General features: G+C 45.2%; 1 protein-coding gene across 12 annotated transcripts in view; it reads right to left on the bottom strand.

Annotated features, from left to right (window-relative positions):
- tns1b (tensin 1b) overlaps positions 1-19,549 on the bottom strand; it is a 590,459-nt gene that overhangs the window by 200,151 nt on the left and 370,759 nt on the right. For 11 of the 12 annotated variants that reach the window (XM_080199610.1, XM_080199614.1, XM_080199612.1 and 8 more), the window contains one exon: positions 17,466-17,507. In XM_080199610.1, coding sequence (XP_080055736.1) covers positions 17,466-17,507 — 42 coding nt within the window. Of the gene's footprint in view, positions 1-10,715; positions 10,920-17,465; positions 17,508-19,549 lie in introns of those variants that run through there. The other variant, XM_080199619.1, reaches the window with a different exon arrangement.

Below are 19,549 nucleotides of genomic sequence, written 5' to 3'. Positions count from 1 at the left end.
CAGAAGAGATCCCAATGATCCACAAATCTAAATCCTTGCCCCCTGCACCAATTCTCAAGCCATGCATTCATCTGCCTAATCTTCATATTCCTACTCTCATTCGTATATGGCACTGTTAGTAGTCCAGAAATTACTACCCTCGAGGTCCTGCACTTTAGCCTTCTGCCTAACTCTCTATATTCACATCTCATCCTTTTTCCTACCTATGTCGTTGGTACCAATATGTCCAACAACTTCTAGCTGCTCACCCTCTTGCTTAAAAATGTCTTGCAACCGCTCAGATTCTAGCACCAAGGAGGCAACACACCACGCTGAAGACTCGATCGTGGCACACCTGTACCTTCCACTATTACCACTGCTCAATTTGATACAACTGACTATTTGCTCCGCCACTTCAGATCGTCTCATTATTGGCCATAAGGATGTAAAGTCGCTATGGGATAATGGTTTGGACAGCTTCAGCATCACTTTTACTGAGATCAGTGTGGTATTTCCAGCAATTCTAATGTAAAGATAAAAGCAATCCTCAAATTACTGCAATGGAATTTGAAGTTGCCTTCTCAGAATTATTACTTCACCTCATTAACTCCCACATGAGCACAATCCTAAGGTCCAGGCTGGTGTCCTATTGCCTTTTCATTCTCCAGATGGAAGCCAGGCTGCATCCCCCCCAGCAGGACTCCTCACTCCATCTACTCCTCCCTCCGTTCAAACCAGGACCAATCCTGAAAGGCTTCACACATTTACAGCAAATACTGCAGAAAGATGTGAAGCCCCAACCCCAGCGTACTCACTGCTATCTGCCCCTTACCTTCAGTATTGCACATTCTTTCCACTAAAAATATCTCTGAACACAGGCAAAGCAATAGAACATAGAAACATAGAAGATAGGAGCAGGAGGAGGCCATTCGGCCCTTGAGCCTGCTCCGCCATTCATCACCATCATGACTGATCATCCAACTCAGTAGCCTACTTCTGCTTTCTCCCCATAATCTTTGATCCCATTCACCCCAAGTGCTATATCCAGCCGCCTCTTGAATACATTCAATGTTTTGGCATCAACTACTTCCTGTGGTAATGAATTCTATAGGTTCACCACTCTTTGGGTGAAGAAATGTCTCTTCACCTCCACTTTAAATGGTTTACCCTGAATCCTCAGACTGTGACCCCTGGTTCTGGACTCCCCCACCATCAGAAAAATCCTCCCTGTATCTACTCTGTCTAGTCCTGTTAGAATTTTATAAGTTTCTCATTTATAAGGGAAGAACATAAGAACATTCATTTGAACTCCAGTGAAAACAATCCTAACCTGGTCAATCTCTCCTCATACATCAGTCCCGCCATCCCCGGAATCAGCCTGGTAAACCTTCACTGCACTCCCTCAAGAGCAAGAACATCCTTCCTCAGAAAAGGAGACCAAAACCGCACACAATACTCTAGGTGTGGCTTCACCGAGGCCCCTGTATAATTGTAACAACACATCCCTGCTCCTGTACTCGAAACCTCTCGCAGTGAAGGCCAACATACCATTTGCCTTCTTTACTGCCTGCTGCACCTGCACGCTTACCTTCAGTGACTGATGCACAAGGACACCCAGGTCCCTCTGCACACTCCCCTCTCCCAATTTACACCCATTCAGGTAGTAATCTGCCACCTTGTTTTTGCTTCCAAAGTGAATAACCTCAAACTTATCCAAATTATACTGCATCTGACATTGATTTGCCCATTCACCCAATCTGTCCAGATCATTCTGAAGGATCTCGGCATCCTCATCACAGTTCACCCTCCCACCCAACTTGGTGTCATCTGCAAACTTTGAGATGTTACATTTTGTTCCCTCATCCAAATCGTTAATAAACATTGTGAATAGCTGGGGCGTTCAGAGTGGCTAAAAATAGTGGGGAATTAGAAGATTGGGAAAGATTTAAAAAGCAACAAAGGATGACTAAGAAAGCGATAAAAGGAAAGATAGAGTATGAAGCTAAACTAGCACTAAATATAAAAAAAGTAAATGTTTTTACAAATATATAAAGAAGAAGAGACTGGCTAGAGTGAATGTTGGACCCTTGGAGGACGAGAGGGGGTGGGTAGCGAGGAAATGACTGAGACTTTAAATAAGTTTTTTGTGTCGGTCTTCACGGAGGAGGACACAAATAGCTTGCCGAATATTAAAGATAGAAGGATGGTAGGAGTTGAGGTCCTTAATGCAATTGCTGTCACTAGAGAGGTAGTGCTTGATAGACTAATGGGACTGAAGGTAGACAAGTCCCCGGGACTGGATGGAATGCATTCCAGGGTTCTGAAAGAAATGGCAGAAGTAATAGCAGATGCCTTAGTAATTATTTATCAAAATTCGCTGGACTCTGGGGAAGTGCCGGAGGATTGGAAAACAGCTAATGTTACGCCACTGTTTGAAAAAGGTAGCAGACAAAAGGCAGGGAATTATAGGCCGGTTAGCAGAACGTCCATAGTTGGAAAAATGCTAGAATCCATCATCAAAGAAGAAATAGCAAGACACCTAGAAAAGAATGGTTTGATCAAGCAGATGCAACACGGATTTGTTAAGGGGAAGTCGTGTTTAACGAATTTATTGGATTTCAATGAAGATGTGACTAGGGCGGTAGACAGAGGGGAACCAGTGGATGTGGTGTTTTTAGATTTCCAGAAGGCATTCAATAAGGTGCCTCACAAAAGGTTGCTGCGAAAGGTTAGGGTGCACGGAGTTGGGGGAAAGGTGTTAGCGTGGATTAAGGATTGTTTATCTAACAGGAAGCAGAGAGTTGGAATCAATGGGTGCTATTCTGGTTGGAAGTTGGTAACTAGTGGAGTGCCGCAGGGATTGGTGCTGGGGCCTCAACTGTTTACCACTTACATAAACGATCTGGAGGAGGGGGCTGAGTGTAGGGTAACAAAATTTGCTGATGACACAAAGATGAGTGGAAAAGCGAATTGCGTGGAGGGCACAGAAAGTCTGCAGTGAGATCTGGATAGGCTGAGTGAGTGGGCGAGGACATGGCAGATGGAGTATAATGTTAGCAAGTGTGAGGTTATCCACTTTGGTAGAAATAATAGTAGGAGGGATTATTATTTAAAGGGTGAAAAGCTGCAGCATGCTTCAGTGCAGAGGGACCTGGGGGTCCTTGTACACGAATCGCAAAAACCCAGTCTGCAAGTGCAGCAGGTGATCAAGAAGGCGAATGGAATGTTGGCCTTTACAGCGAGGGGGATAGAATATAAAAGTAGGGAGGTCTTGCTGCAACTGTACAGGGCACTGGTGAGGCTGAAACTGGAATACTGTGTGCAGTTTTGGTCCCCGTATTTGCAAAAGGGTATATTAGCCTTGGAGGGAGTACAGAGAAGGTTCACCAGGCTAATACCGGAGATGAGGGGGTTAGCCTATGAAGAGAGATTGAATAGACTGGGTCTGTACTTGTTAGAGTTTAGAAGGATGAGGGGGGATCTTATAGAGACTTACAAGATAATGAAGGGGCTAGATAGGGTAGAGGTAGAGAGATTCTTCCCACTTAGAAAGGAGAACAGAACTAGAGGGCACAGCCTCAAAATCAGGGAAGGGGGGCAGTTTAGAACGGAATTGAGGAGGAACTTCTTCACTCAAAGGATGGTAAATCTCTGGAATTCTCTGCCCATTAATGTGGTGGAGGCTACCTCGTTGAATATATTTAAGTCACGGGTAGATAGATTTCTGATAGGCAAGGGAATTAATGGTTATGGGGAGAAAGCGGGAAAGTGGAACTGATTCACTTCAGATCAGCCATGATCTTATTGAATAGTGGGGTGGGCTCGAAGGGCTAGATGGCCTACTTCTGCTGCTATTTCTTATGTCCTTATGTTCTTATGGGTCCCTGTGGCACCCCATTAGTTACTGCCTGCCAATTTGAAAAGCACCCATTAATTCCTATTCTTTGTTCTCTCTACCAACCAGTTTTCTATCCATCTCAATATACTTCCCCTAATCCTGTGCACTTTAACCTTGCACAATAATCTCTTGTGTGGGACTTTCAAGCGCTTTCTGAAAGTCTGAATATATCACATCGACTGGCTCCCCCTTGTCAACTCTACTTGTTTCATCTTCAAAGAATTACAATAAATTTGTCAAGCATGATTTCCCCTTCATAAATCCATGCTGATTCTGTCTGGTCCTGATGTGGAGATGTTAGCATTGGACTAGGGTAAGCATAGTAAGAAGTCACACAACACCAGGTTAAAGTCCAACAGGTTTATTTTGTAGCAGAACCCACAAGCTTTCGGAGCGCTGCTCCTTCATCAGGTGAGTGGGAATTGTGTTCACAAACAGGACATTTAAAGACACAAACTCAATTTACAAGATAATGGTTGGAATGCAGGCTCGAGGGGCTAGATGGCCTACCCCTGCTCCTATTTCTTATGTTCTTATGTCCTTATGAATGCGTGTCTTTACAGGTAATCAAGTCTTAAAGGTACAGACAATGAGAGCGGAGAGAAGGTTAAGCATAGGTTAAAGAGATGTGTATTGTCTCCAGCCAGGACAAGTTAGAGAGATTTTGCAAGCCCAGGTAAGTCGTGGGGGTTACAGATAGTGTGACGTGAACCCAAGATCCCGGTTGAGGCCATCCTCATGCGGAACTTGGCTCTCCAAGGCGGCCTTCACAACACATGACAGTGCAGAGTCACTGAGCAGAGACTGATAGCCAAATTCCGCACACGTGCATTAGGGGGTCTATATATGACACCCACTAATGTTTTTTGCCCTTGGTATTTCTCAACTCTCCCCATACAGACTACACATTGTCAGAGTTAATAACCTTTCTCACTATTGTGATAACTTCCTCTTTAACCAGCAGTGCCACTCCACCCCCTTTTCCTTTATGCCTGTCCTTCCTAAATATTGGCACATACAGTTCCCATCCCTGGACACCCTGCAGCCAAATCTCTATTATCCCAATTATATCATCCCCATTTACATGATGCATGATGAGTTCATGATGCATGATGAGTTCATCCACTTTATTGCGAATGCTCCGTGCATTAAGGCACAGAGCCTTTAAGCTTGTCTTTTTAACAATGTTTGTCTCACTCTCAATATTATTATCTATAGCCCTGTTCGTCAAGTGAAGTAAAATAAAGTCTATTTATTAGTCACGAGTGAGGCTTACATTAGCACTACAATGAAGTTACTGTGAAATTCCCCTAGTCGCCACACTCTGGCATCTGTTCAGGTCAACGCACCAAAGTCCTTGGTTTCTCTGCCTATCACATTTTTTTATTCCCTTTTCTACCTTTTGCTTTTGCCCTTGCTCCTTATTCCTTCTCTTATTCCTTACAAAGGTTCCCATCCCCCAGCAGAGTAGTTGGGTGGCATGGTAGCACAGTGGGTTAGCACTGCTGCTTCACAGCGCCAGAGACCTGTATTCGATTCCCAGCTTGGGTCACTGTGTGAAGTTTGCACGTTCTCCCTGTGTCTGCATGGGTATCCTCCGGGTGCTCTGGTTTCCTCACACATTCTGAAAGACGTGCTGGTTAGGGTGCATTGACCCAACAGGCACTTGACTGCGGCGACTAGGGGATTTTCACAGTAGCTTCATTGCAGTGTTAATGTTAGCCTTTTGTAGTGTTAATGTCAGCCTACTTGTGACTAATTAAATAAACTTTTAACTTTTAGTTTAAACCTTTCCCAGTCGCTCGAGCAAACAGTCCCTCTAGGACATCAGTCCCAGTCCTGCCCGGGTGTAACCCATCCAGTTTGTACAGGTCCCACCTCCCCTAGAACCAGTACATGGGGTTGTGGGGATAGGACCTGGGTGGGATTGTTGTTGGTGCCGACTTCATGAGCCAAATAGCCTCCCTCTGCACTGCAGAATTCAATGATTCTATGACTCCTCAGCATCCATGTGATCCTCAGAACCAACACGCGAGCTCACTCCAAGCTGTCAGCAGGAGGGGATTGCACCCTCTCAATGTGGGGCTCCAGAAGAACATCTCCTCATTTACCTTCTTGTTCCTTTTACTAATCATTTTAGCTCTGTGATTTCTGCTCAGTAAAAAGTCTCACAACACCAGGTTAAAGTCCAACAGCTTTATTTGATAGTAAACCCACAAGCTTTCGGAAACACTGTTCCTTCGTCAGATGAGTGGAAAGTTCTGATCAGAGAAGGGCATATAGAGGCACACACAGTTTACAGAATACTGATTAGAGTGCGAGTCTTTATAGCTAACCTGCTATTCAAGTCTTAAAGATGCATACAATCTTTAAGACTTCAAGATGAAGACATCTTTAAAACTTGAATAGCAGGTTTGCTGTAAAAACTCGCATTCCAATCAGTATTCTGTAAACTGTGTGTGCCTCTATATGCCCTTCTCTGATCAGAACTTTCCACTCACCTGATGAAGGAACAGTGTTTCCGAAAGCTTGTGGGTTTACTATCAAATAAACCTGTTGGACTTTAACCCGGTGTTATGAGACTTCTTAGTGTGTTTACCCCAGTCCAACACCGGCATCTCTACATCATTTCTGCTCAGTGACAGAGAAAATAAATCCTCTCTAAAACCCTTCACAATTTCAAAGACCACGACTAAGTCTCCTCTTAAACTTCTGTGGTCTAAAGAGAGTTTTTCAGCTTCTACAATCTCTCCTGGATATCATCCCGGAACCAGGGAATCACCCAGATATCGATCTCCTCAATCTGCCTCACTTTCCTAAGGGCGGCACAGTGGTTAGCAGTGCTACCTCACAGCGCCAGGGACCCGGGTTCAATTATTACCTTGGGTGATTGTGTGGCATCTGCATGCTCTTCCCGGGTCTGCGTGGGTTTCTTCCTGGTGCTCTGGTTTCCTCCCACAGTCTAGAGATGTGCAGCTTAGGTGAATTGGTCATGCTAAATTGCCCCTTAATGTCACAAGATGTGTAGGTTAGGGGGATTAGCGGGGTAAACACTTGGGGTTACGGGGAACAGGTCTAGGTGGGATTTCCCCTCAGTGTCAGGGGGATTGCGTGTGGTTACAAGGATAGGGCTTGGGTGGGATTGTTATCAGTGCAGAATTGATGGGCCGAATGGCCCCTAGGGATTCTATGACTCTATGATCCTTGGTCAGTTCTCCTGACATCCCTCCTGAAGTGTGGTGTCCAATACTGGGTACAACATTCCAGCTCAGCTGAACAAGGAATTTGTAAAGGGTTAACACGATTTATTTGTTCTCTTATTCGATGCCCCAATTCAAGAGCCAAGTGTTCCATTTCGCTTTCTGAAATTGCATCATTGATTACATTTCAAAAATATGTTATTGGCTCTGAAGTGCTTTGGGACATTCTGAGGATATTTTTATTCCTTTCTGTTTTATGATCTTGCCCTGTCACATTTAAGGGTTTGTGACTATGAAACTCCTGGCATTCCTCTTGTACTCTCTCAAAGCTGAATCATTTTGATTATATAAACCATCCCCCCATCAGGAGGGTCTGAGGAATCTTTGCTTCTTCCCTGAACAGAGGCCTGACCAATCCCCATCCACCCTCCTCTCCTCTGTCTGGCTGAACTTGCTCTGTAAGAAGTTTTGCACCAGGTTAAAGTCCAACAGGTTTATTTGGTAGCAAAAGCCACGAGCTTTCAGAGCGCTCGTTGCTCCTTCATCAGGTGAGTGGGAGTTGTGTTCACAAACAGGACATTTAAAGACTCAAACTCAATTTACAAAATAATAGTTGGAATGTGTGTCTTTACAGGTAATCAAGTCTTAAAGGTACAGACAATGTGGCTTCCCAATTACTGGTCCAGACTCCACCCCCACCCCACAGCAACATCACTAGCTCCAACTCCTCCCCATAGCCCAATATCGTTGACCCAAACCCCTGTAACATTGCAAACCCGAAACCCAACCCAACCCAACCCCCTCATAGCAGGCCACCTGTTGGCTGGATCTTTCCTCTGAGTGCCAGCCCCATCCCCACCCCCCTCTAATGCAGAGCTCCTCCTTCCCAACCCTCTTAGCTCCCACCCAATGGACACTTCATTTCTTATTGGAAAATTGCACCCCATGTATCTAAAATCTATTGCAGACTTCAGCAACAATCTCTGTCACTTCATCAGGTTAGTCCGATACAATCTGTCTTCATTCATGTTGTCCCTTCTGCACTCATGTCTCTGAATTCATTTCCCTAAGTTATTTTCCCACACCTGATGTTTGGGTAAATACAGAAAAAATTGTTTGGCTGAATTGGATCATTAGCCCTGGGTATAGATGTGGGGAATAAGGAGAATTGTGTGACCAGAGGAGTTCAGATGAGCACTGACACATGACCATGTTGAGAATCAAGCTATTTAACATTGAGAAACATCACAGCCATGTCTGGTGTCTACACACTTGCTCTTTCTAGTTGGGAATCCTGGATAACGATACAGGGGTAAATATTTGGGATGATTTTCCCCCTCTCCACTCTTTGGAGCTTGAGGCACTGGAGGGGCCGCCGTGTTGGGTTGGCAGAGGGGGGCCCGGGAAAGCAAAGAATGAAAGAAACCACATTGGTTGGTTTCCAGATATTGGGAATTTCTTTGAACACACTAAGACTGGCATTTTGTGCTCCCTGCCCACTGGAGCAGGTAGGCGGGAGGGTGTAAATTGGGTGACTTGCCAGGGAGCACTTTATCCATCACCTACCCACCTCTGCTGGAATTATACCAGCGGCAAGGTAGGTGTTGAATGGCCCACCCACTCTTGGATTAACTGAGGCCCTTACATAGCCAAGTAATGGCCATGTCAGAGGTGGCATGCTGGCACAGTGCTTAGCACCACTGTTTCACAGCGCCAGGGACCCGGGTTCAATTTCTGGTCACAGTCTGTGTGGAGTTTGCATGTTCTCTCTGTGTCTGCGTGGGTTTCCTCAGGTGCTCTGGTTTTCTCCCACAGTCCAAAGTTATATGGGTTAGGTGGATTGGCCATGCTAAATTGCCCTTTAGTATCACGTGAAATAGCAAGGGTAAATGCATGGGGTTATGGGGATGGGTCCTGGTTGGGATTGAGGTCAGTGCTGACTGTATGGGCCGATTGGCCTCCTCCTGCACTGAAGGATTCTATGATTCTCCCGCCATTACTCCCATTTTCCCCATGGAGGGAGTGAGGCAGTGGCTGGAGTACTTGATGGGACAGCCGGGTACAAGCTGATTGGCTGTCAGCAGACAGAGGAGCAGCCTCCTGATTCAATGATTGATAAAGCCTGTACCCAATGGAGACCCTTCCCCAATAGTAACTGCTCTCCCACCAGCCATCCGATTTTAATCCCCTCACCCCCGAACCTGGGCCTACCTGACTGAGTGCACTAACCACTTACTCAGTATCCGGCCTTGAGCTGTGATTCTTGTGGGGACTGGCTGCAGTCCCACAGCTGCCACTGTTCCCCTGGGAGTTAGGAGCTTGCATCCAATCAGATGGCCAGCAGCTGGGAAAGGCTGGAGTGCTGCCCCCCCACCCCCTACTCGCCCTCTTCAGCGGGAGAGCAGAATCGTACCTTTGCAAAATGTTTTGTTTATTAATAGGGTGCAGGTATTGCTGCTCAGCATCTATTGCCCATCCCTAATTGCCCTTGCGAAGGTGGTAGTGAGCTGCCTTCTTTGAAACACTGTAGTCCCCGATGTTTAGGTACACCCACAATGCTGTTAGAGAGAGAATTCCAGGATTTTGACCCAGTGACAGTGAAGGAACAGCCAATATATTTCCAAGTCAAGATGATGGGTGGCTTGGAGGGGAACCTCCAGGTGGTGGTGTTCCCATGTGTCTGGATTCTTGAATCTGTTATTCCTCACTCCAAACAATGGTAGGGTAATGAGACCATGAAGACATTTTTCCAACAAATCTCCTGCTTAGGGAGATCTCTCCAACTCCTCACAGGGCAGTAGGTAGTGAATTTTCCCTCACAGCTAAAGGGGTAAGTGGAAAAACACTGGCATCAATGCAGTTACATCAAAAACTTCATCTAATTCCATCCCTTCCCCCACCATTCAATCACACACCCAAAAACACACCGTATACCACACCCCCGTCACCACCCTCTCCTCGTTCTGTTCTCACAAACCCCTCCCCCATCCCCAACACCCAAAGCCCCACACCCCAACCCAGGCCCCAGGCCAGCCTGTGCAATTACCCATTTCTGCAGAAGGATTTTCTCCAAAAACTGTCACAGTTCCAACAGCAGAAGGAAAATGTGAGAGCCTCCTTCCAATGACAAACTTAAATAGCAGCCCCACAGTAAGGATTGTGTCCAATAAAACCTTCCGCAATCACATATCCTATAAAACCCTCAGCAATTATATATTCTCACAGCCGCCTGCAAACTCTTAAACTGAACATTCAAACTTCTAAAATCAGTTACAACACAGAATAAACTCAAACATTAAGATTTCCAAGATGTTTGGCTCAGGTTAGTTTTCTCTCTCCGGATTCCTCTGTCCCTGTCTTTATTGCAGCAGCTTTTTTTCTCACACTCACGCTCTCTCTAGCCCTTTTCTCCCTCTCATTTGACCTACATATGCTTCGACTCTCTCTCATCTTCCTTTCTTTTTCCTCCCTGTTCTTCCCTTACTTTACTCTCTTTCCCTCCATTCTTTCCCCTCTTTCTCTCTCCCCTTCCTATCATCTCTTCTCCCCCTTTTCTTTCTTCTCATCCTATTTCTCTCCCACCCCAGTTCTCTTCCTCCCTTTCTCTCCCATTCCAACCCCTCCCTTGTATTTGGTACCTGTGAAAGGCTCCTCCAACTCCACCTCCAGGACATTGTTCTCTCTGTAATCTTATCTCAAAGCCCAGAGCCAACAAGAAATAAACGGCTGGGCTGGAGCGAACCACGGAGGTCCTTTAATTCTGTTTATATTTTAGATCCAGTCACATTTGGTTGATCACGTTAAACAAGGCAAGTTGTTTTCTTGAACAATGTTGACAGATATCCTCCTCTGTGCTTCACAGCGATGAAGGTTTTTTGCTCTCTCGTTTCCCATTCCTTCCTGCCCTTGTGGTTAACAACGAGACCACAACATCAACACTCCCTTGCTTGTTTTTTGCTGCACTCTCCTCCTCACATTGCACCCACCCCCTCCATCCTGACAGCCAGGGTCATGTGTATATCAGCTGATAGCACTAACTAGCGCCTAATGCCATTATGTTTCTGAGTGAAACACCTCAAAAACATCTTATCATAGCACAGTCACTGAGACCTTAACCCTTTCACAGCAACACACCACACTCTTCCCCAGCCCAGACTGAGGGGAGACCGAAGTAAATCACAGACGACGCATCAACTGACACAAAACTCAGATCGAAGAGAATACATCGCAGATATTGACAGAAGAGGAAGCTGACAGAGGGGACAAGTCTCACAAATTGAGGGTGAGTGAAGAAGGGGAGGAGTCTCACAGATTGAGGGTGAGTGAGGGGAGGAGGCCCCAGTTTGAGGAAGAGTGAGGGACAGCTCCATGGTTTGAGGGGGGAGTGAGTGAGGAGAAGAATGCCATGGTTTTGGAAGCCTAGGATAGATGAGTTTGACGGGATCAGGACTGAGCCAATGCTGTACAGCTGAGGAAATTCTTGAATTGTTGTCACAGTTGTAACGTAATCCCGAATTGCCCTCGCACTGAGTGTCTTGCTCGACTATTTCAGCAGTCACTTAGGAATCAACAACTTTCTTATGGGTCTGGAGTCATGTGTAAGCCAGACTAGGTAAGAATGGCAGTTTTCCTTTCCTAAAGGACATTAGTGAAACAGATGGCTTCCTATGACAATTGATAGTTTCATGAATGCCATCACTGAGACTCACTTGTAATTCCAGATTTGTTAATGTTAAATTGTCCCTTAGTGTCTGGGGGACTAGCAGGGTTTTCCTAGGTTGACTTTGTTTTCTTTGCCAGTGTCCAGTCTCTAACCTCTACACTTATGATTCTTCTGACACCTCACGTTATTCCAACAGTTTCCAGTTTCCTGGTCCTAACCACGTCCTCTTCACAATGGATGTCCAATCCCTTTATACCCTCACCACTTCCCCCAACCAGGACGGTCTGAGGGCTCTCTGCATCTTCCTTGACCAGAGGCCCAAACAATCCCCATCCACCACCACAATCCACCGCTTGGCTGAGCTTGTTCTGTTAGTAAATAATTTCTCCGATAACTTGCCTCGCTAACTCCAAGTAAAAGGTGTGGCTATGGGGTACCTGCGAGGGCCCCAGTTATGCCTGTCTTTTAAGAACATAAGAACTGGGAGCAGGAATAGGCCATCTAGCCCTCGAGCCTGCTCCATCGTTCAATAAGATCCTTTCATGGACTCAGTTCTACTTACCCACCCATTCACCATAACTCATAATTCCTTCACTGTTTAAAAATTCATCTATCCTTGCCTTAAAAGCATTCAGTGAGGTAGCCTCAACTGCTTCACTGGGCAGGGAATTCCACAGATTCACAACCTTTTGTGTGAAGAAGTTCCTCCTCAACTCAGCTCTGAATCTGCTCCCTTTCATTTTGAGGTCATGCCCCCTAGTTCTAGTTTCATTCATCAGTGGAAACAACTTCCCTGCTTCTATCTTATCGATTCCCTTCATAACCTGAAATGCTTCTATAAGATCTTCCTTCATTCTTCTGAATTCCAATGAGTATAGCCCCAGTCTACTCAGTCTGTTCTCATAAACCAACCCTCTCAACTCTGGAATCAACCTAGTGATTCTCCTCTGCACCCTCTCCAGTGCCAGTATATCCTTTCTCATGTAAGGAGACCAAAACTGTACACTGTACTCCAGGTGTGGCCTCACCAGCACCTTATACAGCTGCAACATAACCTCACTGTTTTTAAACTCCATCCCTCTAGCAATGAAGGACAAAATTCCATTTGCTGCTTAATTACCTGCTGCACCTGCAAACCAACTCCTTGAGATTCCTGCACAAGGACACCCAGGTCCCTCTGCACAGCAGCATGCTGCAATTTTTTACCATTTAAATAATAGTCCCTTTTGCTGTTATTCCTACCAAAATGGATGACCTCACATTTACCAACATTGTATCCATCTGCCAGACCCTCACCCTCTGATTTAGGCTATCTATATCCCTTTGCAAACTTTCTGTGTCCTCTGCACACTTTGCCCTACTACTCATCTTAGTGTCACCTGCGAATTTTGACACACTACACTTGGTCCCCAACTCCAAATCATTGTAAATTGTAAACAATTGCGGTCCCAACAATGATCCCTGAGGCACACCATGAGTCACTGATTGCCAACCAGAAAAACACCCATTTATTCCCACTCTTTGCTTTCTGTTAGTTAACCAATCCTCTATCCATGCTAATACATTACCCATAACACTGTGCACCTTATGCAGCAGTCTTTGGTGCGACACTTTGTCAAATGCCTTCTGGAAATCCAGATACACCATATCCACAGGTTCCCTGTTGTCCACAGTGCATGTAATGTTCTCAAAGAATTCCACCAAATTACTCAAACATGACCTGCCCTTCATGAACCCTGCTGCGTCTTACCAATGGGACAATTTATATCCAGATATCTTTCTATCTCTCCCTTGATGATAGATTCAAGCATTTTCCCCACCACAGAAGTTAAGTTAACCGGCCTATACTCTGCCTTTTGTCTACCTCCTTTTTTAAACAGTGGTGTCATATTTGTTGTTTTTCAATCTGCAGGAACCACCCCAGAGTCCAGCGAATTTTGGTAAATTACCACTAGTGCATTTGTTATTTCTCCCGCCATCTCTTTTAGTACCCTGGGATACATTCCATCAGGACCAGGAGATTTGGCTACCTTTAGCCCCCATTAACTTGCCCAACACTACTTCTTTCGTGATAATGATAGTTTCTGGGTCCTCACCTGCCATAGCCTTCCTGTCATTGATTTTTGGCATGTTATTTGTGTCTTCCACAGTGAAGACCGACACAAAATATCTGTTCAATGCCTCAGCTATTTTCTCATTTCCAGTTATTACATCCCCCTTCTCATCCTCTAAAGGACCAATGTTTACTTTAGCCACTCTTTTTCATTTTATATATTTGTAGAAACTTTTGCTATCTGTTTTTATATTCTGAGCTAGTTTACTCTCATAATCCATCTTACTTTATAGCATTTTTCGTGGCTTTCTGCTGACCTTTAAAGATTTCCCAATCCTCTAGTTTCCCACTAATCTTTGCCACTTCATATGCCTTTTCTTTCAATTTGATACCCTCCTCTATTTCCTTGGATATCCATGGCTGATTATCCCTTTCTCTACAGTCCTTCCTTATCTCTGGTATATACTTTTGCTGAACACTGTGAAAGATTGCTTTGAAGGTCCTCCACTATTCCTCAATGTTCCTGTTTGTGGGGTATGTGGAACATTCCTTTTTCCAATCTCATTCAGATTCTCCACAACTCTTTTTCCATTACATTGATGACTGTATTAGTCATCGCTGTCACTTCCTTCTCCCACCAAGAGCCTAAAAAATTCAACAAATTTTCTTTCTATTTCCACCCCTCGTTACCTTCACATGGTCCATCTCTAACACATCCCTTCCCTTCCTAGATTTCTCTGTCTCCATTTGTTATAAGCCCACCAACGCCCTCAGCTACATCAATTGCACTTCTCCATATCCTGCTTCCTGTAACTCCTGCACTATTCTCCCAAATCTCCATCTCTGTTCAATCAAATCTGATGGTACCATCTTCCACAATATCACTTCTGCATCTCTTCCCTTTTCCTTAACAGAGGGTCCTCCCCACTATACTTGACTGTGCATTCAACATTATCCAACCCATCTCGCACATTTCTGTCCTCACCCCTTCCCCTCCCTCCCAGAATCTTTCCCTAGAAGTGATTCTTCCAAGAGAAGTGATTGCAGAGCCTTTGGCTCTGATCTTCAGGTCGTCGTTGGCCTCTGGTATAGTACCGGAAGATTGGAGGTTAGCGAATGTTGTCCCATTGTTTAAGAAGGGGAACAGAGACTTCCCCGGGAATTATAGACCGGTGAGTCTCACTTCTGTTGTGGGCAAGGTTTTAGAAAAACTTATTAGGGATAGGATTTATAGTTATTTGGAGAGTAATGAATTGATTGGAGATAGTCAGCATGGTTTTGTAGCGGGTAGGTTGTGCCTTACTAACCTTATTGAGTTTTTTGAAAAAGTGACCAAAGAGGTGGATGGGGGTAAGGCAGTTGACGTGGTATATATGGATTTTAGTAAGGCGTTTGATAAGGTTCACCATGGTAGGCTTCTGCAGAAAATGCAGATGTATGGGATTGAGGGTAATCTAGGAAATTGGATCAGGAATTGGCTAGCAGATAGGAGACAGAGGGTGGTGGTTGATGGTAAATATTCGTCATGGAGTTCGGTTACGAGTGGTGTGCCTCAGGGATCTGTTTTGGGGCCACTGCTGTTTGTAATTTTTATTAATGATCTGGATGAGGGTATAGTTGGGTGGATTAGTAAATTTGCTGATGACACCAAAGTCGGAGGTGTGGTAGATTGTGAGGAAGGGTGTCATAGTTTGCAGGAAGACTTGGACAAGTTGCAGAGCTGGGCCGAGAGGTGGCGGATGGAGTTTAATGCGGAGAAGTGTGAGGTAATTCACTTTGGTAGGAATAACAGATGTGTTGAGTATAGGGCTAACGGGAGGACTTTGAATAGTGTGGATGAACAGAGGGATCTAGGTGTATGTGTACATAGATCCCTGAAAGTTGGGAATCAAGTAGATAGGGTTGTTAAGAAGGCATACGGTGTCTTGGCGTTTATTGGTAGGGGGATTGAATTTAGGAGTCGCAGCGTCATGTTGCAACTGTACACAACTCTGGTGCGGCCGCACTTGGAGTACTGTGTGCAGTTCTGGTCCCCACATTACAGGAAGGATGTGGAGGCTTTGGAGAGGGTGCAGAGGAGGTTTACCAGGATGTTGCCTGGTATGGAGGGGAGGTCCTATGAGGAGAGGCAGAGGGATTTGGGGTTGTTTTCGCTGGAAAGAAGGCGACTAAGAGGGGATCTTATTGAAACATATAAGATGATTAGAGGTTTAGATAGGGTGGACAGTGATAGCCTTTTTCCTCGGATGGAGAAAGCTAGCACGAGGGGGCATGGCTTTAAATTAAGGGGGGGTAGTTATAGGACGGATGTCAGGGGTAGGTTCTTTACCCAGAGGGTGGTGAGGGATTGGAATGCCCTGCCTGCTGCGGTTGTAAATGCGCCTAGTTTGGGGGCGTTTAAGAGATCCGTGGATAGGTTTATGGACGAAAAGGGATTGGTTTAGGTTAGTGGGTCATTGTTTTTTAACTGGTCGGCGCAACATCGTGGGCCGAAGGGCCTGTTCTGCGCTGTAATGTTCTATGTTCTATGTTCTATGTAGTGCTTACTTTCCACCGCACTAGCCTCCACTATTTCAGCCACCTCCAGCATGATGCCACCACAAACATAACTTCCCCTCCTCTCCTTTATCAGCATTCCAGAGGGTCCATTCCCTCCGTGACACCCTGTTCCATTGCTTTATCACCCCCAACACCTCATCTCCTTCCCATGGCACCTTCCCATGGAATTGCAGAAGGTGTAACACTTTACATCCCCCCTCCTCAATATCCAAGGCCCCAAATGCTTCTGTATTCGCTGCTCACAATTTATCTTCTTTACACTGGGGAGGTCGATTGCAGACTGGATTAGTTTAGTGGTTTTAAAACAAGGGTGGCATAGACAAGTTGGGCCGAAGGGCCTGTTTCCATGCTGTAATCCTCTATAACTCTATGACTCTATTTCGCTCTCATGTCTATATTTCTGTCCTTGGCTTTCTGCAATGTTCCAGTGAAGCCCAAAACAAACTAGAGGAACAGCAACTCACTTTTGAGGCACTTTACAGCCTTCTGGACTCAACATTGAGTTCCGCAACTTCAAACCATGAACTCTACTTCATTTTATATTGTTTCTCTTAGTGCCAGCCTGTACCTCCTTTTTATTGTTCATAAAAACCTACAGTGCAGATACAGGCCCTTCAGCCCATCGAGTCTGCACCGACCACAATCCCACCCAGGCCCTATCCCCATATCCCTGCATATTTTATCCGCTAATCCCTCTAACCTACACATCTCAGGACACTAAGGGGCAATTTTAGCATGGCCAATCAACCTAACCTGCACATCTTTGGACTGTGGGAGAAAACTGGAGCACTCGGAGAAAACCCATGCAAACATGAGGAGAATGTGCAAACTCCGCAAAAACAGTGACCAGAGCCGGGAATCAAGCCAGATCCTTGTTTTTGCTGTCAGACAACACTGACCTTTATTCTGCTATTCACACCTATTCTGGACCAATGATTTGTTACTTTTCTTATTATCATTACCAATTCCTTTGCCTTTTGTTCCCTGACATTTTTGTCATTTAATCTCCCTTGCCCTCTAACGCCTTTCATACCTTAGCCATGCCCCAGCCTTCATGCATAGATCCATTTTTTGACAGAGATTATGAAAAAGATTTCAATTGAATTTACTCACTGTGCTCTCTACATGGTTCAGTGGAATAATGGTGCTGGATGGCTGGAAGTGAAGAACAAGAGACAAAGGTTACATGATGTGGTAGATGCAGATCAGGTAGAAATATTTGAATAGGTGCTTCAGCAATTGAAACAATGCAGTGATACAATTGGACATTGCTGTCTACCATTCCTACACTCAGAGATTTCTGAGCAAATTGAATGAGGCAACTCTCAGCAGAATGAGTAAAATGAGGTTTCATATGGTTTCCCATTGTGACACAACTCCGCAATAGAAACAGGGAACAGGGAAAATACATAGAAACAGTACAGGGAAGGTGATGGAAATTGAATTGACTCCTTATCTGGTCTAGCCTACATGTGACTCCAGACTCACAGCAATGTGACTGCCCTCTGAAACATACGAGTAAGTCACTCAGTTGTATCAGACTGCAAAAAATTTCAAAGGAGTGAAACCAAACAAACATGGCACCAAAAAAATTCTTCAGAGAGTGGTCGGGGTGTGGAATGCACTGCCTGCTGTGATAGTGGAGTCAGACACGTTAGGAACTTTCAAGTGGTTATTGAATAGGCACATGGAGCACACCAGAACAATAGGGAGTGGGATAGCTTGATCTTGGGTTCGGACGTAGCTTGGCACAACATCGAGGGCCGAAGGGCCTGTACTGTGCTGTAATGTTCTATGTTCAACCCTGTCAACCCAGCAAAATCCTCCTTACTAACATCTGGGGGCTTTTTATAAAGCACAGGATGAGACCATTTAACCCTCATGTCCATGCCAGTCATCAAAGATCTGAGTGTTAAATTGAGATCACTGATATTGTCTAGGACGTGATGATGATGCTCATCATGTTCAGCTATAGATGTCATAACTATGATTTCACATAGTTGACCTGCAAAGAGTGCTGTTCCATACAGCACAGAAACAGCTCACTGTTGATACAGATACCATGTGGCATTTGGGGAAACGGTAACTACCGGCTGGGCACATGAATGTGGTCAATCTTGAGGATGCCAGATTGAGTGGGATTTCCAAAATCCACATTTTGCATCAAACACACAAAATACTCTTGCTTGCAGCATGTCTGAGATGCCCTGTTCTACAGGAGAATGGATGTCTTGCTTCTATTATACAGGGCCTTGGTGGGACCACACCCGGAATATTGTGTGTGGTTTTGGTCATATTTGAGGAAGGATGTCCTTGTTGTACGGGGGGTACAAGAAGGTTTACCAGACTGATTCCTGGGATGGCGGGACTGATGTCTGAGGAGAGATTGAATTGGTTAGGATTGTATTCTCTCATAGAAACCTGTAAAATTCTAACAGGGCCGGACAGAGTAGATGCAGGGAGGATATTCCCGATGGTGGGGGAGTCCAGAACCAGGGGTCAGTCTGAGGATTTGGGGCAGACTGTTTAGGACAGAGATGAGGAGAAATTTCTTCACCCAGAGAGTGGTGAGCCTATGGAATTCACTACCACAGAAAGCAACTGAGGCCAAAATATTGCTTCTTTTCAAGAAGCAGTTAGATATGGGATCAAAGGATATGGAGGAAAGGCAGGATCAGACTACTGAGTTGGATGATCAGCCATGATCATAATGAATGGCAGAGCAGTCACAAAGGGCTGGATGGCCTCCTCCTGCTCCTATTTTCTATGTTTCTATGTTACAGTCTCATGGGGAAATGTGGTCTAGGTAGCGCTTGGTTTAAATGTATAGGGTCATTACACATCGGGACCATAACCGTCCTTTTTCACCGCGGCTAACATTGCCGAAATTCACTCTGTGGTCTCTTCCACTGGGGCAATTCCTTCCATTTCTGTCATTCGATGTTACGCGTGATGATCTTTTGCTTCATTGCAGTCAGCATCTTTATCAGCACACCTGTTATTGGTGTGACCAAGTCACCGAATCACATACAGTACATAACAGGTAGCTTGCTGATTGTCTGACAGTCAGAAATATCACTGTACCTTGTCACCTCTGGGGCTTGAGCTTGAACAGCATGGACTTCTGGGTCAGGTTAAATGACCCTGGACAAGATGCAGAGCGAGAGTGCGAGTGGTGGCTCGAGGCTTCGAGTTTC

Source organism: Carcharhinus amblyrhynchos, chromosome 11, assembly GCF_965287045.1.
Source record: "Carcharhinus amblyrhynchos chromosome 11, sCarAmb.v2.hapA, whole genome shotgun sequence".
In the NCBI taxonomy this organism is placed as follows: Eukaryota; Metazoa; Chordata; class Chondrichthyes; order Carcharhiniformes; family Carcharhinidae; genus Carcharhinus; species Carcharhinus amblyrhynchos.
The sequence above is the reverse complement of the archived record's forward strand: the minus strand, read 5'-3'. Positions and strand labels throughout refer to the sequence as shown.